The sequence below is a fragment of the Bombus bifarius genome, unplaced genomic scaffold (genome assembly GCF_011952205.1).
Source record: "Bombus bifarius isolate JDL3187 unplaced genomic scaffold, Bbif_JDL3187 scf7180000008166, whole genome shotgun sequence".
Classification (NCBI taxonomy): Eukaryota; Metazoa; Arthropoda; class Insecta; order Hymenoptera; family Apidae; genus Bombus; species Bombus bifarius.
Window position 1 is genome coordinate 2,199,236 of NW_022884488.1, and position 19,616 is coordinate 2,218,851.

The window sequence follows — 19,616 nt, forward strand, 5'->3', positions numbered from 1 at the left end:
GATTTTTCTTTTATTGTCAATGTTTTTATATTGTTAGTTTGTCAGATCAATTTTGAGGTATTTGTGAAAACTAACTCTAATAGTGAACTATTTATTAGGATCAGAACGTAATTATCCAATAAAAGCTTAATATTTATAAAAAGAATAGTATAATTCGAAATGGATGTTTCACGTGTTTTTTAATACTAAGCAATGCATATTTGAAGTATCTTGTTATACATATGTAAAACTTGAAGGTTATTAATTAAATTGTAAAAAGGGCAACATTTTTACACTGCCAAATGATTAAGTAGTTAATAATTTCCTAGTAAAACAGACACGTGTAACGTAAAGTTTTCTAATATTGCTTTCTAATATTGTGTTTAATATAAATTATTTTACATCGATTACAAGGGCAAATATTCTATTCCATATTTTTTTTACATTAATATCTAATTAATACAAAGTAAATATTCCTTTCCTTAATTGTTTATAATATCCAAATGATTTTTCATCCATTGATTTACGCAATTAAGACTCAACGTTGCGTTAAAATATTTTATACATCATTTTTTTCAATCAATCCATATTATTGGATTCTGTGTTGAAACGTTATGATTATTATCTTTGTGTGTCATGCTTGAAGAAATTGAATTTTTCATACCATTATGATAATGTATCTTTTTTATAAATCATCTATTTAATATTTTCATACAGTTTAGTTCTCCAGCGTTTAGTAGTCTGTTTAGTATTCTAACACATGTTTTATCTCTAGACAAAACAACATTTCATTGCTTCGTCTCAAGACTAATTGTTTTGTTTTTCTAGTTACTATTCGCTATATATAGATTATGAATATTACGACGAAGTTTCCTGTCTTCTTTACCTTCAACTATATACCTATTTAATTTAAATGCCGTGCTGAGTCTTTAACCTTGTGTCATCGTATATCTTTTCGTATTCTATGTTTACTGACAGGCTTATTTAATAGCGCGCTATATATTTCGTTTATCGGTTTACTGAACCGATTCCAACGTTGTATTGTGCTTCGTTCGCACTCCCGAAACCTATTTTAATTTCTCGGTGACACGTCCTTTATTCGTATTATTGTACATTTCCAAATCAAAGAATTTTCGAACTCTTTTTTTTTCAATATCACCGACTTTCCTCTCTTTTCTTCGAATTTTTAACAATACGCAATAAGGCTGTAATTTCGAACTTTAATTTCTCGATGACAAGCTTCTTGTTCCTATTAAATTCCCAATTATAAAAATGTCTACAACTTCTCTCGCTTCCATATCTCAAACGTTTCTATTTCATTTTATAATTTTTACAAATGCGCTACAAGGAGGTAATTTCAAGTTAAATTAATTTCGAGATTCTCTTTAGATTTTATCTTTTTTTTTCCGTCTGTATACTCCTATACCGTGTCCAGAAATAGAAGATAATTTATGAAATAATTAAAACAGATGTTTACCTCTATATGTATGTGTGTATATATTTATGTCGGAGATGAAAGGACACCGGAGCCTTCCCTCTGGAACTTCGGGAAAATCCGTAAAATTGTAATCAAAGTTTACAGTCGTAATTAAACAATTTGCCCTCATTCTGCCCAATTGTACTTGTTTGCGATTTGTGATAATAAACTTGGGCTCAAGGCGACCATCAGTCGCCGAACGTAGCCGCGGTCAACGGGACCGGCGCTTCGCCTAACAAAGGTGTGGAGTTATAGTATGACCCTCGTTAAAAGAAATACCAATAGAGGTACTTGACAGTAAAACATTCCAGCGGTTCCATCGGACAATGAATATCTGATGTTGAGGCACGTACACAGCACAAGTCCAGTTAGCCCGAGGACCCGCTATAAAACCTGGATTTTTCCGGCAATTAAATTTTCCAAACGGACAGACAGTCTTTGTCCCAAATTGACCAATTGACAGCGACGTCAATTTCCCTTACTTTCGGAACGAGGGCTATACTCGACGAATCCGATGATCTCGTGTCCTTAGACACACCCCATCATAGTTTTCCTCTGTGGCATCATTGGGACGAAAATTCGTTCTTTCTTGAGATCCCACCGACGAAGGGAGCAGCACCTGACGATCAGTGAGTTTGAGTTAGAGTAAGTATATCTTTCATCCCGTTGACCGTGGATTCGTCATCGAAGCTAAGACCAACGTCACTAACATCGCAAATGCCCAACCACCGCTGTTGATTGTCGAATCGGTAGTGTCCATACTCGTAGCATCAGGTCGTATCTTCGTTATAACACAACGATGGCCAACTCCAAGGGAGGTCTATCAAACGCCCACAACCCTGTTCCTGACTCTTCTCCGACATTTATTTTGATGAAAATGAAATAGTCTTCGATGAAAATTTGTCAAAGATCGTCAGTTTCTGTAATTCGTGAAAAGCGAGGAGAAAGCAACACAGATATTCTTCTACATTTCTCTTTACATTTGTCTGACGATTATCTCTTTACGATACCATCCGAGCTAGGTAATGTCGCGATAAATTTAAGCGAGCGTGACAAAACTCTATTTGTCCAGCGATTCCGTACACGGGAAGAAACTTCCGGCAGTCAAAGTGCTACCATCAAACAACATTGTTACCTTCTATTTTGAACGTTTCTGTACGCACGAACATCTGGATGATTTTGCATTATGTCACTACCAATTTCACGTGTACAATTATTTCTTCTGCGTGCAACGATTTTTACAATTATTTTTTATAGTTTAAAGGCATAGAATACACCTTTTTTCATACGATGCTTTATCTTTTTGTTTTTAAAAAAAAAAAGTAATTGGTTTTAATTATTTGACTGATACAGCTGATTTAATTACGCTTGATTTTTAACTATAAAGTTACACGAAATTAATTTTATATTCTGAAGAAGTTGATGAATATAAAAGTAATTTTTGTTATTAATTAGTTCTGAGTCAGCGAGCAGTATTTTACGACTGTTTTCGACGTTTGATAAAATATCTCATCAATAAATTTCAGTTTTCATGCAAAAATCGAATCTAAATAGAAATTTCTTTCATCTCTTAAACAGTACGTCACTTTATTTTTTATATTCTTGCATTCTTTAATGTAATGGGCGCATAAATGCAATGTAACAAATGCGGTAGGAATTATCACTTCATAACATAAACATTCAGTACAAACGCATGAAATCCAATAATCGTATTAAACCCAGTAGAACCGGCTTTAATAAAAGAAACCTTCACCTTCACCTTCCATTCATAGCAGATCATTCCTCAAACACGAGCCAACCACTGTATCAGTTTCTTCCTCTGTTTCTTTAGATTCGACGTTATACTATGACACAGTCCATGCTGGAGAGGATATAAACTACAAACTTGTTTCTTCAAACAAGAATACAAATAACCAAGAGATCAGTATGAAGAAGAGTCTAAGCAAGAATCAAGGAAAATCAGATGATACAGAAACGAAGGATATTCGAGAGAAGATGAAGGAGATCGACGTGAAGCCCTCGTCGTCGACAAATTCTATGGCGAACAAGCCTGCATTGTTACCTAGTGGTGTTGGTCAAATGAAGCAACTGCAGGGAGCGAAGATGGTTAACCAAACGGAATCATCGTCATCTGGCTCGGCTACGGGTGAGCTGATACGTTGATTATGAAGAAATAGTCTTTTGAGCTTGGCTTTTAACTGTTTGTTTATACTTGGATGGGCGAGCTATTTTATTTTGTCCTATTTTATTTTACTTTAGTTAAAAATCTATTGTATAGAATGGCTCAACAAACGTAAGTAATTAACTCATGAAGTGTTATCATTATAGTGTTAATGTAATTTATTTTATCATTTAGAATTTGCTTTTAATTCATTTACATCATTGAATTCCTTTCTTAAACGATTGAATTGGATCTGCATTTTGTTAATGCAACATTTCCTTTTGCAGTCTGGTTTTTTATTCTTATTATTATCATGTGATTCTTAAACTGGATAAATCTGCTTTTTAATATTGTAAAGACTATTGTAATATTGTATTTGCTTGCTATTCTCCTTCGTTTCTGTATCTTCTTTCACTTGGCTTCAATCCTATAATTTCATGAAGTTTGAAGAAATTGAAGCATATTCTTTTTTTATATCATAGAAACTCCTTTTCATGGCTTTGATTTATGTAGCGAGCCTGTGCAATGTGTCTGCCATTTTAATACTACAATCTTGTATCTTAACAAAATAATATTCTGCTTTACTTAATGGGACCTTTATGCAGTTAATTACTTCCTTATTATCTCGTGAAATTGATGGAATCTAAATTCTTGAGTGCTTGATGCAGAGAGAGAGAGAGAGAAAGAGAGAGAGAGAGAGATTTGTTCTTTTGTTCCCAATTTATTTTTAGCAAGTTTCAATATCTTTTCTTTAGTAATAGTAATTATAATGGAAATGAATCGTGTTTCGATATAAAGTTGAAATCTGTTATATCTTCTTCTAATATTGGTACAAAAATATTGGGAAAAATTTCAAACGAAGATTGTTTTACTCCTGCAAACAGTTAAAAGTTTTCCGTGCTTTGTTCTCGTTAGAAGAAATCCATCATCGCTGATCATCGTTGCACCATTCTGCTCTCTTTTAAGCCACGCTTGCGATTTAATTTCGAAACGGGCATGAATCGATCCGAGGTTCCGCAAATTGTCCCGCAACTTCGTCAAACTCCAAACGTTTCCAGGCGTTCGACATTATCCGGGACGCGTCAGACACTTCAACAAATTGAAACATTGATTAATTACCGCCAAATATAATTTAAACCCCGTTCGTTAAGCAAACTTTGATCACGCTTTATGAATTTCCGCTTTGATGACATCGCTTGACCCATAGACATTGCGCAACAGCATCTACATCTCACAAACAAAATTCGTATTATATAAAGCCAGAACTTTTTGCAAATAATATCCAAGTAATTTATGGTGATTGATACATGAATTTTAAATTACAAATTCTAAATTATGGATTCCAACTTCTAAATAATACAAACTATAAATCATGAACGATAATATAATACTATATTTTCTTCAAACATCTGACTATAGTTGTTATTAAATATGACTATACTTTCGTTTGTAGCAAGATATCATTTTGATGTAAACAATGATACGCTTTATTGATATGTTTTATGGATATGTTTTAGAATTCTGTTCGTCTTAAAAATTGATAACTCTCTTAGAATTGAAACTTTTGTAGTTGGAGAAATTAGTTAGTTTCGTTTGTTAGAAATACGTTTTTTCCAATATTTTATTTTATTTATTAGAAATCCATAGCATAACGGTAAACCTGCTAGTTAGTGCAATTTCACTGACGAGTGTAATCCATTTAATAGGATTCGAACTCACAGCCGTGATCTATCCTCAAAATTAAGTATCGTTAGCTTCAATTTGAAACTCTATTTCATCAAAGTTTAAAAAACAAATTGGAAATTAATATATAATAAATATATACCTGGGGCACATTTGTTTCTAAAGCTTGAAATATGACTTCTCTATACGTTGGTAGATAGAAGAAAACTTTATTTCTCTATTTATCCGTAACTCCATTTATTAAACACTAACGTTTAATACTTCATTTTTCATTCACACAACTCTTGCCGATTAAATTCGCTTATTTGTAAATAAAATCTTTTATTAAATCCCACTTTCCTTTCTCCTATTAAATTTCTGCAAGCTGATAATAAATTCTCTTCCTTAACTCTTACTACTCAGATCATTACCATTGCTATTACTATCACTATACTATTGCTACTTCAATCAATATAATGAATAATAACAGTGGAGAGAATTGATGAACTCGTATTACATAAATGAAAAATTCGCTCATCTGTAAATAAATTCTTTTATTAAATCTCACTTTCCTTTCTCCTATTAAATTTCTGCAAGCTGATAATAAATTCTCTTCCTTAACTCCTACTACTCCGACTATTACCATTGCTATTACTATCACTATACTATTGCTACTTCAATCAATATAATGAATAATAACAGAGGAGAGAATTGATGAACTCGTATTACATAAATGAAAAATTCGCTCATCTGTAAATAAATTCTTTTATTAAATCTCACTTTCCTTTCTCCTATTAAATTTCTGCAAGCTGATAATAAATTCTCTTCCTTAACTCCTACTACTCCGACTATTACCATTGCTATTACTATCACTATACTATTGCTACTTCAATCAATATAATGAATAATAACAGAGGAGAGAATTGATGAACTCGTATTACATAAATGAAAAATTCGCTCATCTGTAAATAAATTCTTTTATTAAATCTCACTTTCCTTTCTCCTATTAAATTTCTGCAAGCTGATAATAAATTCTCTTCCTTAACTCTTACTACTTAGACTATTACCATTGCTATTACTATCACTATACTATTGCTATTTCAATCAATATAATGAATAATAATAGTGGAGAGAATTGATCAACTCGTATTACATAAATGAAAAATGATAACTAAAAGAGAAAGATAGTGAACTACAATTATATTAAATGATAGTTAGACAATGAAAAGAAAATAAAATTCATATATATTCCAATTATACGAACAGTTTATTGAGCAGTTCTCTTCTGAAGACTTCGGATGAATGGAATCCTACTGTATAAGGAGATAGGGATGGCAATACAATGCATATTTAAATCGATACATCTTTAAAATTGATTCTGGGTAGCCAAATGCCATTGTCAATCGATTGGATATCTCCATATGCCTCAGCAGTCGATTATTCAATAGGATCATGCCCGGTTCGCATTATTGGGTCAGGATAGGGCAGGGCAGGGCCGTCTGGCGGGTATATTTTGTCCCCTGTCCTGTCCCGATAGTGAGAATCGGCCCTACTCGAGCTTGAAATCGCAAGAAGAATTCATCGTGGGACCTGCAACTGTCGTTTTCGTCTGTGCAAAGGATTTTTGTGACCGCAAAAAGGATCGTTCCCGATTTACATTATTGGGTCAGGATAGGGTTGGGCAGGGCCACTCGGCATAAATTCTGTCCCCTGTCCTGTCCCGATAGTGAGAATCGGTGCTGGATCGAAATTACGAACGACTGGTGTGTTTATTGATTATTTATAGTGTCATAGATTGACCGCGAATTTTTATGCAAATTTATTTCTTGTGAACGCAATTACCTCGAGATAGAACTGAAATAGAATCTCGTTTTACTTAATTAGAGATGAAACGACGAGTATTCTGTGTTGGATGTTTTATATATTTTTCTTTGTATATTATTTTATTTTCTATGTATCTTGCATTTTGTTCTTAGTTCTTTTAATTTCGTCGTACAATTAGTTGCCTATCATTGTATCATTACGTTCTATTAGTATGCTGTTGCACTGAAATTAGACTATCTTTTTGTAGCAATTATTTATCGGTACTCGGATCTCTAATTAAAGTAAAAGTTTATAATCAATTATATCTTTTTGCTGTCGTAAACTATCAAACTATATAAAAGTATAATTTCTGTTATAGATTTCCTTTTTTTCTTTTTTTGAGGAAATAAGATGTACGAGCTTGTAAATTTGAGGTGTAAATGTTCGATTCGTTGTTAACGTGTTTTTCTTTATTAGAAGTTTATCACCATTAACTATCATTAGATGTTTATTATTATACTGTCAATTTATTATTAACCCTTTGCGGTTCTGTATTCTGAGTCTATGCACGATGATCTTATTACAGTGTATCGTATTGCCATAGTGACTGGACACCGTATTATGATCGTAAGTTTTATTACAATTTCGCGTGCGTGTATATGGCAATGTACCATTGTTATACTTTATCGTAATAAAGATGTTCTAATTTTTTTGAAGATCTTTATCTCATATTATCTCATCATATCAGTTTTCTTATTTACACCTATCTGAATATGTTTCAAAAATAATTAGAAACTGCAAAGGGTTAAGGCTTTAACAAAGTTAAAAGCTCAATGGAATTTATAGTTAAATAATTGACTGTGGAAATTTTTGAACGATAAATTTGATTGATGGAAATATTTCTATCCAAACATAGAAATTTAATTTATGCTGCGATCAAGCGGGGTGGAAGATTTTAAAAAGTCAGGGCCGTCTTCTTATTTCTCTGTAAATGTGTTATACGTTTTAGAGACTGGATAGAGAATTTATTGCATTTAATCGATCCATTATGTTCTTGTATTACTGTTCTACTTTATTTCTTAGAAATGCAATAATGAGGATAAACACGGTAATATAAATAACGCTATTAAGGAAGAAGATTATTTTAAACGTTTGCAATTAGAGCTATTACGCAACCAATATGCTTTTAATAAGTTTCTATATATAATCTGAGGAATTATATTATCTTTCCACTTTAATAATTCAGTACAACAAAACAAGCCTTGAACTTAAAAGCTCTGCTCCCAGCTATTACAGCACATCATTCACATACACCTCTTCTATTTATATATCGTAATCGTCGTGTAGCCTCGAATACTATAAAATATAGTGCACTTAAACGCTTCAAACGAGTACTTAGCGTGGGACTTAGACCCCTCTACACGTAGAAGAGAGACGTTTTGAAAATTACACTTAATTGGTAATATTGCATCTTGATTGGTTTAAATAGCCTTAATCCTGCTTCTGAGATTAGCACAATCGATTCTTTCCATTGCTACGATATGATTCATCAGGCACATTCGATTCATAATACGACTTCAATGTGATCCAACATTCGGATAAAAGATTTATTAAGAAATAATTTGTTTGCATAAATGTTTCTTGGACGATCACCAAGGGAGAGAAAAAGAGGAGAAAATAAAGAGAAGGATATATGCAACTATTCTATTCGATTTCCTAGATGAGTTATGAGAATAAATTTACGTAACCAAGGAAAAGAGCAAAAAATAAAATATAGCTAAGAATATCCATAACTTTTTTCTGGTGATTATTCAAATAAGATGTTTGGTTGTCTCATAAACGATTAGTTCAGTATCCTTTTTTATTCTGTTTCCATTTATAAAAATTATATAATTAAAATCAATAATATAAATGTTCATATTGGAAAAAGAAACTTATTTCACGTATTTGCGATAAAAGCAACTACTTTTCAGAATAAATTGAACATCGATACATCTTTGTATGTTTTCTACTAATTGTATTATCCGTTTTAATCGACTTATTAATCATTCTATTCGACTCCGACCTTATCTTGAAGTAATCACGCGATAGTTCACTCGGCTGAGAAAATCTTTCCATGTTTCTTGTCAATTGTATCATCCATTTAAATCTGCCAAGCCAAAAACTAGAGAAAAAAACATTTCGAACGATTCGCTATCTTTTATCTGAAAGATAAAATTCGCTGAAACTTGTCAATGAGGATTATCAGGACAAAATTAAACCTGCCACGAGTACTGAAATTTCTGTTGCTTTTCGTCGCTGAATCTATGAATAGTACGAATCTTGTCATAATAAACGTTCCCTCGAATCAAAGGAAATGAAAATGAAGACTGTGCTTATACGATCCCATTCGAACGTTTCTCCATCTGGAAAATTTTGTCGACCTATTCATATTTCACGATTGAAATAGACGTTCGATATTTACGAATAACCGTTCGATACTCCTTTATTTATTTATAGTGTTTGATTTACAATGTTTGACCAAATATTGACCACGATGGAAGGTTCGTCTGTGATTCACGTCTGAATGTTTGCAAAGCCTACCGACGCTTTTGTGATTTTATCGTTATTAATCGCCGATCACTATGACACCGATTAATCTTGTTTCTAGGTCATTGGTACTATGAATAGAAGGCGATAAAAAATGAAAACAGTGTTACTTCGTTCGATTGATTGGTACAGATCGATAAGTAGGTCTGACATTGTATCGAGTCTTGTGTTTGTGTTTTAACTTTGAGATATTCTAATTCTTACACTCTGACGTATTTGTTGTGAACAAATTTCTGGGATGATTAGACACTTGTTGGGGATTTCGAATTTTAATTGTATTTTGCTTTAATTGTATTTTGTACTGTTAACTTTTATAATTTTACCACTCATACGTGTGATATTCAAATTTTGGGAAAAAATGTCTTGAAATCCTATTTCGAGAAAATACTTCAAGTACGTTTCCTCTTCGAATCTAAGAGAATCTAGGATTTCTCTTAAGATTTAATTTCAGGTATTAAATTGTAACGAAGAAAATTTTCTAATCTCTGATTTTTACTATTTTCTTTCATTTCTTGCAGATTCTTATAATCTTTTGCTCCGTATAATTTTTAGTTCCACGAAAAGGATATTTTTATATACGGTGTTTCCTTGTTGTTCTACAGAGGAGCATAGAACGTAAAGTATCAGTCGTTGTGGGTTCATTTGATCAAAGCTCGATGTCTTCAGTGGAAATGGTTCTGCTGATCGAATTTTCTTTGGTCACCGGACGTCAACTGATTACGTATTTCCTTGAGCAATCTCTCTTTTGAGAGATAGTAGGTTCGCATACCAGACGAAGATGACTACGATAATGGTGTTACCGAGTCTTCCACGAGTTGGGAGACGTGTCATGAATCTTCTCATTTACGTGACAATTAAATGGAGAAGCATTTTAAATCTCGTTGAAAATTATAGAAAATTATTGTGCAAAAATTAGATATTATTTTGCTATTTTGGTTGATCTTTTGATCTTGATGGTTGATCTTGAACGGTTGTTCTATAATAGTAAAAGCACCTGGAACGAAATCTCATTGTGAGCAATAACTTCATTATTTTCTACTTGTATACAGCAACATAAACGAGTTTCCTCTAATTAGTAAAATTCTGTCTCATTAAATATAAAGCGTCCACGGACTTCTCAACCTTAAATCGCTCTGTACACTATGAATTCTTCTAACGCAGCACTCAATCATGGAAAACCATGAGTTTGAAAAAGTTTTGAATATTTTTTTCACGGCATTCTGCAGTTCTCACTTCAATTAAAATGATATAATAATAAGATAAACAAATTATCCACGCTGTACTCTAAATTCAAAGTACGCGTTCAATCTCAATTAATACGTGTATTATGCGAAATGTGATATTGTTTGGTAATTAAACTCGAAGATTCTTTTCATCGAAGCATATAAAACCAAAAAATTGTTTAATCAACGTTCATTAAAAAATCACAACAGCGACGATTGCATTTTTTGCATAATCTCGTCGCAAGAAAATTATGTACGAGAATGCAATCAAGATCGTGTGACGAGAGCGAACAAAAGAGGAATGCAAAGTGAAAAAATCTCCGCTAAAGTGCCTCATGCAGTTCTCAAAAAAAGCCTACATTACATGTTCATATATTTTAATTTTCAAAAGCATGTTACGCTATATGAAACAAATTATGCGCATATTATAAAAATTCTACAAGCGTTATGCAATAATGTTACGTTCTATTAGCTTCTTTTTGCATAGAAAAAATTGAAAAGATACGGAACAAAGAAAAAAAAATATGTCGATATACGTTACTTCGTGTAAGAAATTTAAAGCTTTAAAAGATAAACTTTAACGAGCATCGCTCTTCGTTTATTATTTCACATTGCAAGATATCGTATAACGCGAGAAATATATTAAATATATTTTTAAAATATATTTTAAATATACATTTATAATAAAACAGGTAGAAAATAAAAACGGCGAACACTAAAACACTTGCACCAAATATCGTCGAACGTCCTAATACTTATCTCGACTTATACGCAAGAGTATGACTGTATCTCTGTTCTAGTGTTAAGCAGTTGCCTCTGCAATTGCCAAAGCTGCAAGCAAAATTGTGTCACGTCGCAGCTAGCTTCTCTATAGAATTGCCAATACAGCGTCATGAAAGAATTAGCGAGGGTAGAAGCCTAAATCTAAGGGTAGAAAGACATAGAGCTATCGAAGAGAGGTCCGACGATGTCCACGGGCAGAGAAGCACGCGTTCACTGCTGAGATCCTGCGTGTTAGGCACATCGTAGCTACTATATTGATCTACCTGTCCGAGGGCTATATCGGTCCGCGTGTTTCGGTGCAGTACCTTTCAGTCCACCAGCGCGGGATCAACGTTTCGTCCTGCTGTATTCATCGAGATCACGTTTCCTTGAAATACAGTTCACAGTTCAGTGTTCGTGTTCGATCGACACCTGTGAATCTTTCTGTTCTTTCTGCTTCTTTTTCCTTTTCTAATTATCCGACACGTTATCATGCGAGCTAATTATAATCCGTAAGCCGGAAGCATTCGAAATTCGGGATATTCTCGGTGTTTAAATTTCACGAAACGAAATTAAACAATGAACAGTTCAGTTGTCGTGTTCGATCACACTCGTCAATATTTCCGATCTTTTATTATTCGACCTATTATTCTACAGCTTAAGAATCTACGAAGGAAATAAAATTCAGTTAACTAATTTTAGTTGCAGTTTCGCCAGAACGAAATTGGTTTATGGCCCGGTTACCGCGTTTAATCGATACCTATGAATCTTGTCAACGTTGTTACTCAATTTCGTAAAATTACGCAGTTCGCCGTTCAGTTTTCGCGTTCGATCAGACCCGTGAGTGGTCCTCGCGTTATCGTGTCACCTTTTTTACTTTACAAACCCGTTACTCTATGGTCTAAGAATCGACGAATGAAAAAGCTCGAATACCTTTGATTCCAATCTCGCGAAAATTGCATAGTTTACAACTGAATTTCCGCGTACGAATATTTTTATTCAATGTGCTATTGAATAAAATCATCTTCTATCGCTCGATTTATATTATTTTATCAATTTACTATTCTTCGATCTAAACAATTTGAGATGTCGAGTGGTGCCGGTTGCAATTTCGTAGAAACCAAATTACACAGTTCACGGTTCAGTGATCGGCGATTCTGAATCTTTTTAACCTTATTATTCCATCTGCTACTCTACGATTAACCCAAATCTAATTCAAGGCTTCAATACATCGCAGTACCGCTACACAGTTCACAGTTCACTGGTCATCGCTTGTGTGCTTCGTTTCAACCTGATTACCTACTTTATTTCATCAACTACAAATTTATTGTTCCGCAGTAGAAAAATCGCAAACCTTCGATACTCTCAGTTCCAATTGCACGACGATAAAATATCGGTATCGAGTAAAGTGTCTAATGGACGAGATGAATTTTAACGAGATATGTCTCCAGAGCTCGACAGTAGATGGTAGATTTTTGCCATGAGAAACTGGTAACTGGATAACAGAGACAGTGGGTGTTTGCTTTTCTTATTTCTCGCTCGTCACTCCTATTACAAAGGATCACGCTGAAAGCGAGAATTGTTCGAGTCTAGAAGAGGATCGATCGACGCGGTTCTCAAAACGACCGATCGTTTGGACCGGTCTCAGCAGTTTTTCCTGGGATATATCCAGACCATCCTATAAGTAATGCGGTTTCTTGGGTATGTATTAAACGAAAACAAAGCTTAACGAAGCTAAGATCAACGACGTATTCATTCTTCGTCCTCTGCGATTAATTTCTTTCGTCTCTTTGTGTTAACATGTTAATGCTATGTTACGTCTTACGTCTAAAGCAACGTTTGTTTCGTAAGTCGGTTTGCACCAGTGATTTCGGAAGAATGGAGAAAGATCTTCTGTTTTAATTAATCATATTCATGGAGAATTTAAATTTCCAAAAATATAAAGTACAAATGACGTGTAAAAATGTGGTAATGATCCAAAACGAAATATTTATTATAATATTTATGTAATATGTCAATGAAATCTATGTTTAGTTAGAAATCTCTGTACATATACAGGGTGGTCGGTAACTGATGGTACAACCGGAAAGGGGGTGATTTTACGCGAAAAAAGAAGTCGAAAATATAGAATAAAAATTTGTCGTTCGAGGCTTTGTTTTCGAGAAAATCGATTTTGAATTTTCGCTCGGTACGCGTGCGGTACGTTATAAAGGATCTCACTGTAGATCGTTGTCTCGATAGAAAAATTAAACAAAAATTGAAAAAAAATTTTTATTCTATATTTTCGACTTCTTTTTTCGCCTAGAATCACCCCCTTTCCGCTTGTACCACCAGTTACCAACCACCCTGTATATATATGTAAAAATATGTTGCCTATCCAGAATTACGTATTCACTGCAACGTTCATGTAACGAAAGAAATTTCTATTTACATTCCATCCGCGCCTCTTTAGTTATGCTTTTATGCACTTACGAGAGATTTAACGGTACGAATATGTACAGAATACGAGTACAGTATATTCTGGTTATACTAATTAGTACGTAAAATAATTCTCTATCTAGATTCCAATTATCTCTTAATTAAGTGCAGAAAATACGAGTTTGCGTAAATATCCGCAGTCCAATTACGATCATACAAATATCAATGTTTATAAATACCGACAGTTTAATAACCAGATAACACATATTTTTGTCAATTTCTATTTTTACGAATATAATTAGAAACACGTGATCTGGCTACATTGCTTTACTTATTAAATAACATAACGAGTACTATACCTTTAATATTTCCTATATTTTTCCATCATTTCCATGCATTTTATGCATTTTTCCATCTACAAATTTTCTATATGAATACACGATGATCCGCTGTATAGCGCCAACTAATATCAAGCTACTTGATATACTTCAGCTACACAAAGTTTTCGCACGTATCCTTATTCTGTAACGAACCTTTTCTTTCTTCTTTTACCAAGCTTTATATCTTCTTACATTTACATCTTTAAAGTATCAAATTTTTGTAATCGTATTAAATGTGCCATCAGATGGTACGAAATGTGATATACTTAGACCTACTTAACTATTACGTAAATACTATAATAAGTACAACGGTGTGCCAATACCTTTTGTATTCACTATAAAGCAGATTCGAGTCTGCAAAGTTTCCCGATTATTCTGTTTCCGTTTTCCTCATATCGAAACAATAGGTCGACGTTTGTTTACGTTTTTCCTATCGTTTCATCTGCGGTTCAGGTTAGACTGCTGACGCTGTTAAAGTAGTTCAACGCTTATTTCTAAGTATATTCAACTGTGATTCGAGTTTACTCGAGGCTAGTACGCGTTGCTTTCTTTCTTCTTTTTATTTCCTCGTTGTTTTCTGTTGTCGTTTGCTGTTTCCTCGCTGCTTTTTCATTTCGTCGCCGCTTTCCCGCAGCAACCGTGGTTTATTTCAGCGGAATTTTCACTGGGACAGTTACCTCTCGGGCACGGGTGGTCGCGCTTTTGTTGAAAAGATTTTAATTTTTCTGCGGGAATATGATAGTTCTTTGTGGACCATTGAGAGAGATCTTTTTCTTCCAGGTTTTCTTTTCTTCGCTTCTTTATGGTTTGCTGTTTTAATTAGATGGAGGTTGGTTATTTTGTATTCATTGTAGCCAGTTCTTGCGCGACAAAAGATTCTTCGCTTGCTCCTATCATATCCTTTCACGTTAGCTGTTTCACAGTAGCCAAATGATTGAGGTGTTTTCTTGCGAACGACCTCAGGTAGCATAAATGCTTGTAACTATATTCCGTACAACTTCGAGCATAAGTGTCTTTGCGTCTTCGAAATATCGTTTGAAGAGTTCTTCCTCGATGGAATACTCCGAGTTGTTCTATTTACATACATTAAATTTATCTATCTACATTAAATTTCGAATTTTAATAGAAAACAGCCGTTTAATAGCTCGTTTACCAGTTATTAATTTTCTTCTTCCTTGGCAAGAAGATTTTCAGTGCTTCTCGAATTATTTCTTTTTATTTGAACAGCAAAGGGCCATCTTTCTTCTATTTGCAATTTTATTCGAAAGTATGTTTGTATAATAGTATTTCTACGGATTATTTTGTATGCCGCTGAATTAGTAGTTTGATTAATGATCAGGATTATCATATGTATTTAGCTACTGGAATGTCTTTCGAAGGGAAAAACTGAAAACTGACAATTTAGCATAAAGTATAGATAATTTCTATGGTAAATGAATCATTGATAATCCAAGTTCAACGTATTTGAAATTTAGATACGACATATTTCAGATTTATATCTTTATTTGAATAACCAATATTACGCATTACTCTTAGAGCAACTCGTACTGTTTATGTTATTTACTTGGAAGTAAAAAGAATATAATTTACATTTGAGACTGTCTCTTTATAATTTTTTACTCCATTTGTTATTATTGTAGTCTACGATGCATGAAATGTCTGATTATAGCAGTCCTTACAAATTACGTAGACGACTGATGATTGACTATTTACATTAAAGTAATGTGTAACACATTCATCACGTCAATGAAGAATAATCAATTTTCAGATTGATTATTCATGATCATGATAACGAACAAGATTATGCAATATTATTCAACGGGAGAAAAATATTGAATAACCTTTTTCACTATCCTGGTTATACAGGGTGTCTGGTAATTAATGGTACAATCGGGTGGTGAAGCGATTCTACGTAAAAAAACCAGTGGAAAATGTAGAATAAACTTTTTTCATACGACGTCCCATTTCCGACAAAATCGAGTTTGAAAATTTGTCGGCTATACTTGAACTTGGCTAATTCCGAACTGAACGAAAGTAAATATAATCGACCACAGGTTAAATTGAATGGAAAAATAAGTGAAAAATATAGAATAGAATTTTTCCATAAGACTCTCTGTTTTCGAGAAAAATATATTTGAAAATGTATCGCGCGTGTGCAAAGATCGACTAATAGCTAAACACGTGGAAACGAGGTTTTAAACGAAAACATTTCATTTTATTTTATATGATTTTATTCTATTTTCAAAATATTTTTAGTCGGTACATAGCCAAGTCTACAAATTTTCAAACTCGATTTTCTCGCGAACGAAGCTTTATACGAACCAATCTTATTCCACATTTTCCACTTATTTTTTCACGTAGAATCACTCTGTACCGAGTTGTGCCACTAGTTACAGGACACCCTGTATACAGGGTGATTGGTAACTGGTGGTACACGCGGAAAGGGGGTGATTCTACGCGAAAAAAGAAGTCGAGAATATAGAATAAAAATTTTTCGTTCGAGGCTTTGTTTTCGAGAAAATCGACTTTGAACTTTCGCTCGGTACGCGTGCACTTTATCGCGTCTCGTTATAACGGATCTCACTGCAGATCGTTGTCTCGATGGGAAAATTAAAAAAAAATTTTTATTCAATATTTTCGTCTTTTTTTTTTCGCGTAGAATCACCAGTTACCAACCACCCTGTATACACACAATCGTATAATATCTTAATAATTCCATCGTATCGTACGAATTTTATTTTCCAACATTTTATTGCAAACAGAATGAAATTTCCGGGACCTTCTATCATCGTACAAGAAATCCCTCTATAACCTACATAATTCACGAACAACCCTAATTCACGAAATAAATCTCTTTTAAACAAGCGGAAATTTCATCGCCAATCTTTTTATCTTTGTTTCTCGTGTTCGAAACATTTCGCTCGTCGAGGGTTGCTGCTTTTTCAATGCAATGCAATTTCTATGCAGGAGGATGGTTAAAGGTTTGCGGACTGTGACGTTTCGATGAGAAAATGCCACGATGCTGCGGCGCGTCTTTGGTATCCGTCATGGGCGGCGAGGGGTCTCCGCAAAGTCTCGGTTTGCAGATTCAGGACGGTCAGTAATTAACGATAATTGTCTATTAGTTCTACTTGCGTCCCGTTTCTGCGAACGTTTGCGAATTTATCGTGTCTCCTGTGCAACGAGTGGGGATGGATGTTTCCATGTGAATTTACAGAATGGGTTGAATTTATGTATTTTGGTTGAATGAGAAATAACTGGATTTTCTGTTATATCATGCACCTGATCGTCTGCTGATATCCGTTTTATTAGGTTTATTTGTTTGAACCGTGGTAATTTTATTTATTATTTTATGTTACATGTAATTTAACTGCATGGAAACAGACAGTATTTGTTAACTAATCAATTTGTGACTAATGAGTCGTGCAGTTTTATGGATATTACTGGATTTATTCTGTCTTTTCCACGAGTAGCAAGGATAGTTCGTGACCTTTTTTTTTGCTACCAGTTGTACTCGCATTTTAATATGTTTTTGTGTTATATCGAGATACGAGATATTTGTAATAAAATGTCGAAAGATACGAAGAAATTTGTTGCATATTTTTTACCAAAAAAAAAAAAAAATACAAAAATATACGGACGAAATATATACACGTGTTGTGGGAAATGAGTGACTGATTATTAGGATCGAACGAACTTTACTGGTGTACTACAGTGGCCGTGGCTTTTTATTTTCCATTATCGTTGTATTATTTAATTTATGTTTCAATTGGTATTGTATCGTAAAGAAAAATAGATTTTGTAATGCAGAATCATATCGATATATTGTCTTCGTATTTAACACGTTCACTGTTGGACGAATTTTTATTCGCTATGCTACACGCATACTAACAAATCCTTTTCACCTAAAATCTATTTTCTGTATGGTATAATGTCGTGTACCGTATTATAATGCATTTCCTACTAACATACACGTTGTAATTTTGAAATTTCCAAGAAACGTTAGAAGTGCCTATTATAACTTTTCAATTTCCAAATTTCGGGAAAAAAAGAAACGAAAAGTCGAGAGAAGCATTGCGATCTCCAAAAAGTAAAAAAAGACATATATATATACACACACACACACACATGCGAAAGTATTGTAGTTTCCAAAAAGTAAAAAAAAAAAAAAAAGAAAGTAACAAAACACACAGAAGCATTTTGTAGTTCCTAAAAGAAATACAGAAAATAAATGTAGGTTTCAGCTTTTTATACATTCCAAGTTTCTAATAAAATACGTATGTATTTGTACTTGTGTGAGTCCCATTTGAAAAGAAAACACGAGAAATACATATAAGCATTGTGATTCTTAGATTTTCAAAAATCAATAGATACTAAAAATACAGCTAAATATTTCGGCAACGTCACGCACACCATAAAAATGTAGTTCTTAAAAATATATTTCTTCCTTTCCCTCTTCTTCTTCTTCTTCTTCTTCTTCTTCATTCTCTCGACTATTTCGATGCATGTGTTTAAACGCGTAAGCAAACAAGCGTTTGTTTTTCTGAATTTTTCCAGGCAATCCTCGAAATAAAACAGCCTTAGCACCTGGCCACAGTTTGATGGACTGGATTCGATTGGGAAACTCTGGCGTCGATTTAACCGGCGTTGGTGGAGTTCCACGTGTCGTAACTTTGTCCGAACTGGCCACTCACAATAAGCAAAACGACGCTTGGATCGCGATTCGAGGTAGGTTTTTTTTTTTAAAACATGCTCCTAAAAAAATTCGCCTCCCGTAAAATACCAGAATTTCTATTTCAATTTTTCAATTTCGTCTTCCCTTTAATCACACTGTCCGAGTATTTAAATATTAAATGTACGTATTCGACTATTTAATTTCTGACTGTAATTGAGTTTAAATTTAAATTGTAATTGAGTTTGAATTTAAATTCCTAGAATCTATAATTTTCGAAATATTTCAATTCCCCGTTTCTCACATCCACAGCCTTTTAACGATCTAAATTCAAAGTCCTGGAAATCTATAGCCTTCGAAGTAAAAATCCCTTGGTCCTCCAAATTATAATCCTCGAAACAGCTAAATTCTCATGCAATTTTCAAATTTTCTCGTTCGCTCACAACCAACGGTTCGTTCATTAAACAGCAGAATCTACTCTCCGTTAATG

General features: G+C 33.6%; 1 protein-coding gene across 5 annotated transcripts in view; it reads left to right on the forward strand.

Annotated features, from left to right (window-relative positions):
• LOC117209217 (cytochrome b5 reductase 4) overlaps positions 1-19,616 on the forward strand; it is a 28,007-nt gene that overhangs the window by 716 nt on the left and 7,675 nt on the right. For 2 of the 5 annotated variants that reach the window (XM_033450935.1, XM_033450934.1), the window contains exons 2-3: positions 3,288-3,602; positions 19,012-19,182. In XM_033450935.1, the coding sequence (XP_033306826.1) occupies positions 3,383-3,602; positions 19,012-19,182 (391 nt within the window). In that variant the 5' untranslated portion in view covers positions 3,288-3,382. Of the gene's footprint in view, positions 1-1,995; positions 2,102-3,287; positions 3,603-13,107; positions 13,358-17,421; positions 17,551-19,011; positions 19,183-19,616 lie in introns of those variants that run through there. The other 3 variants (XM_033450937.1, XM_033450938.1, XM_033450939.1) reach the window with 3 other exon arrangements.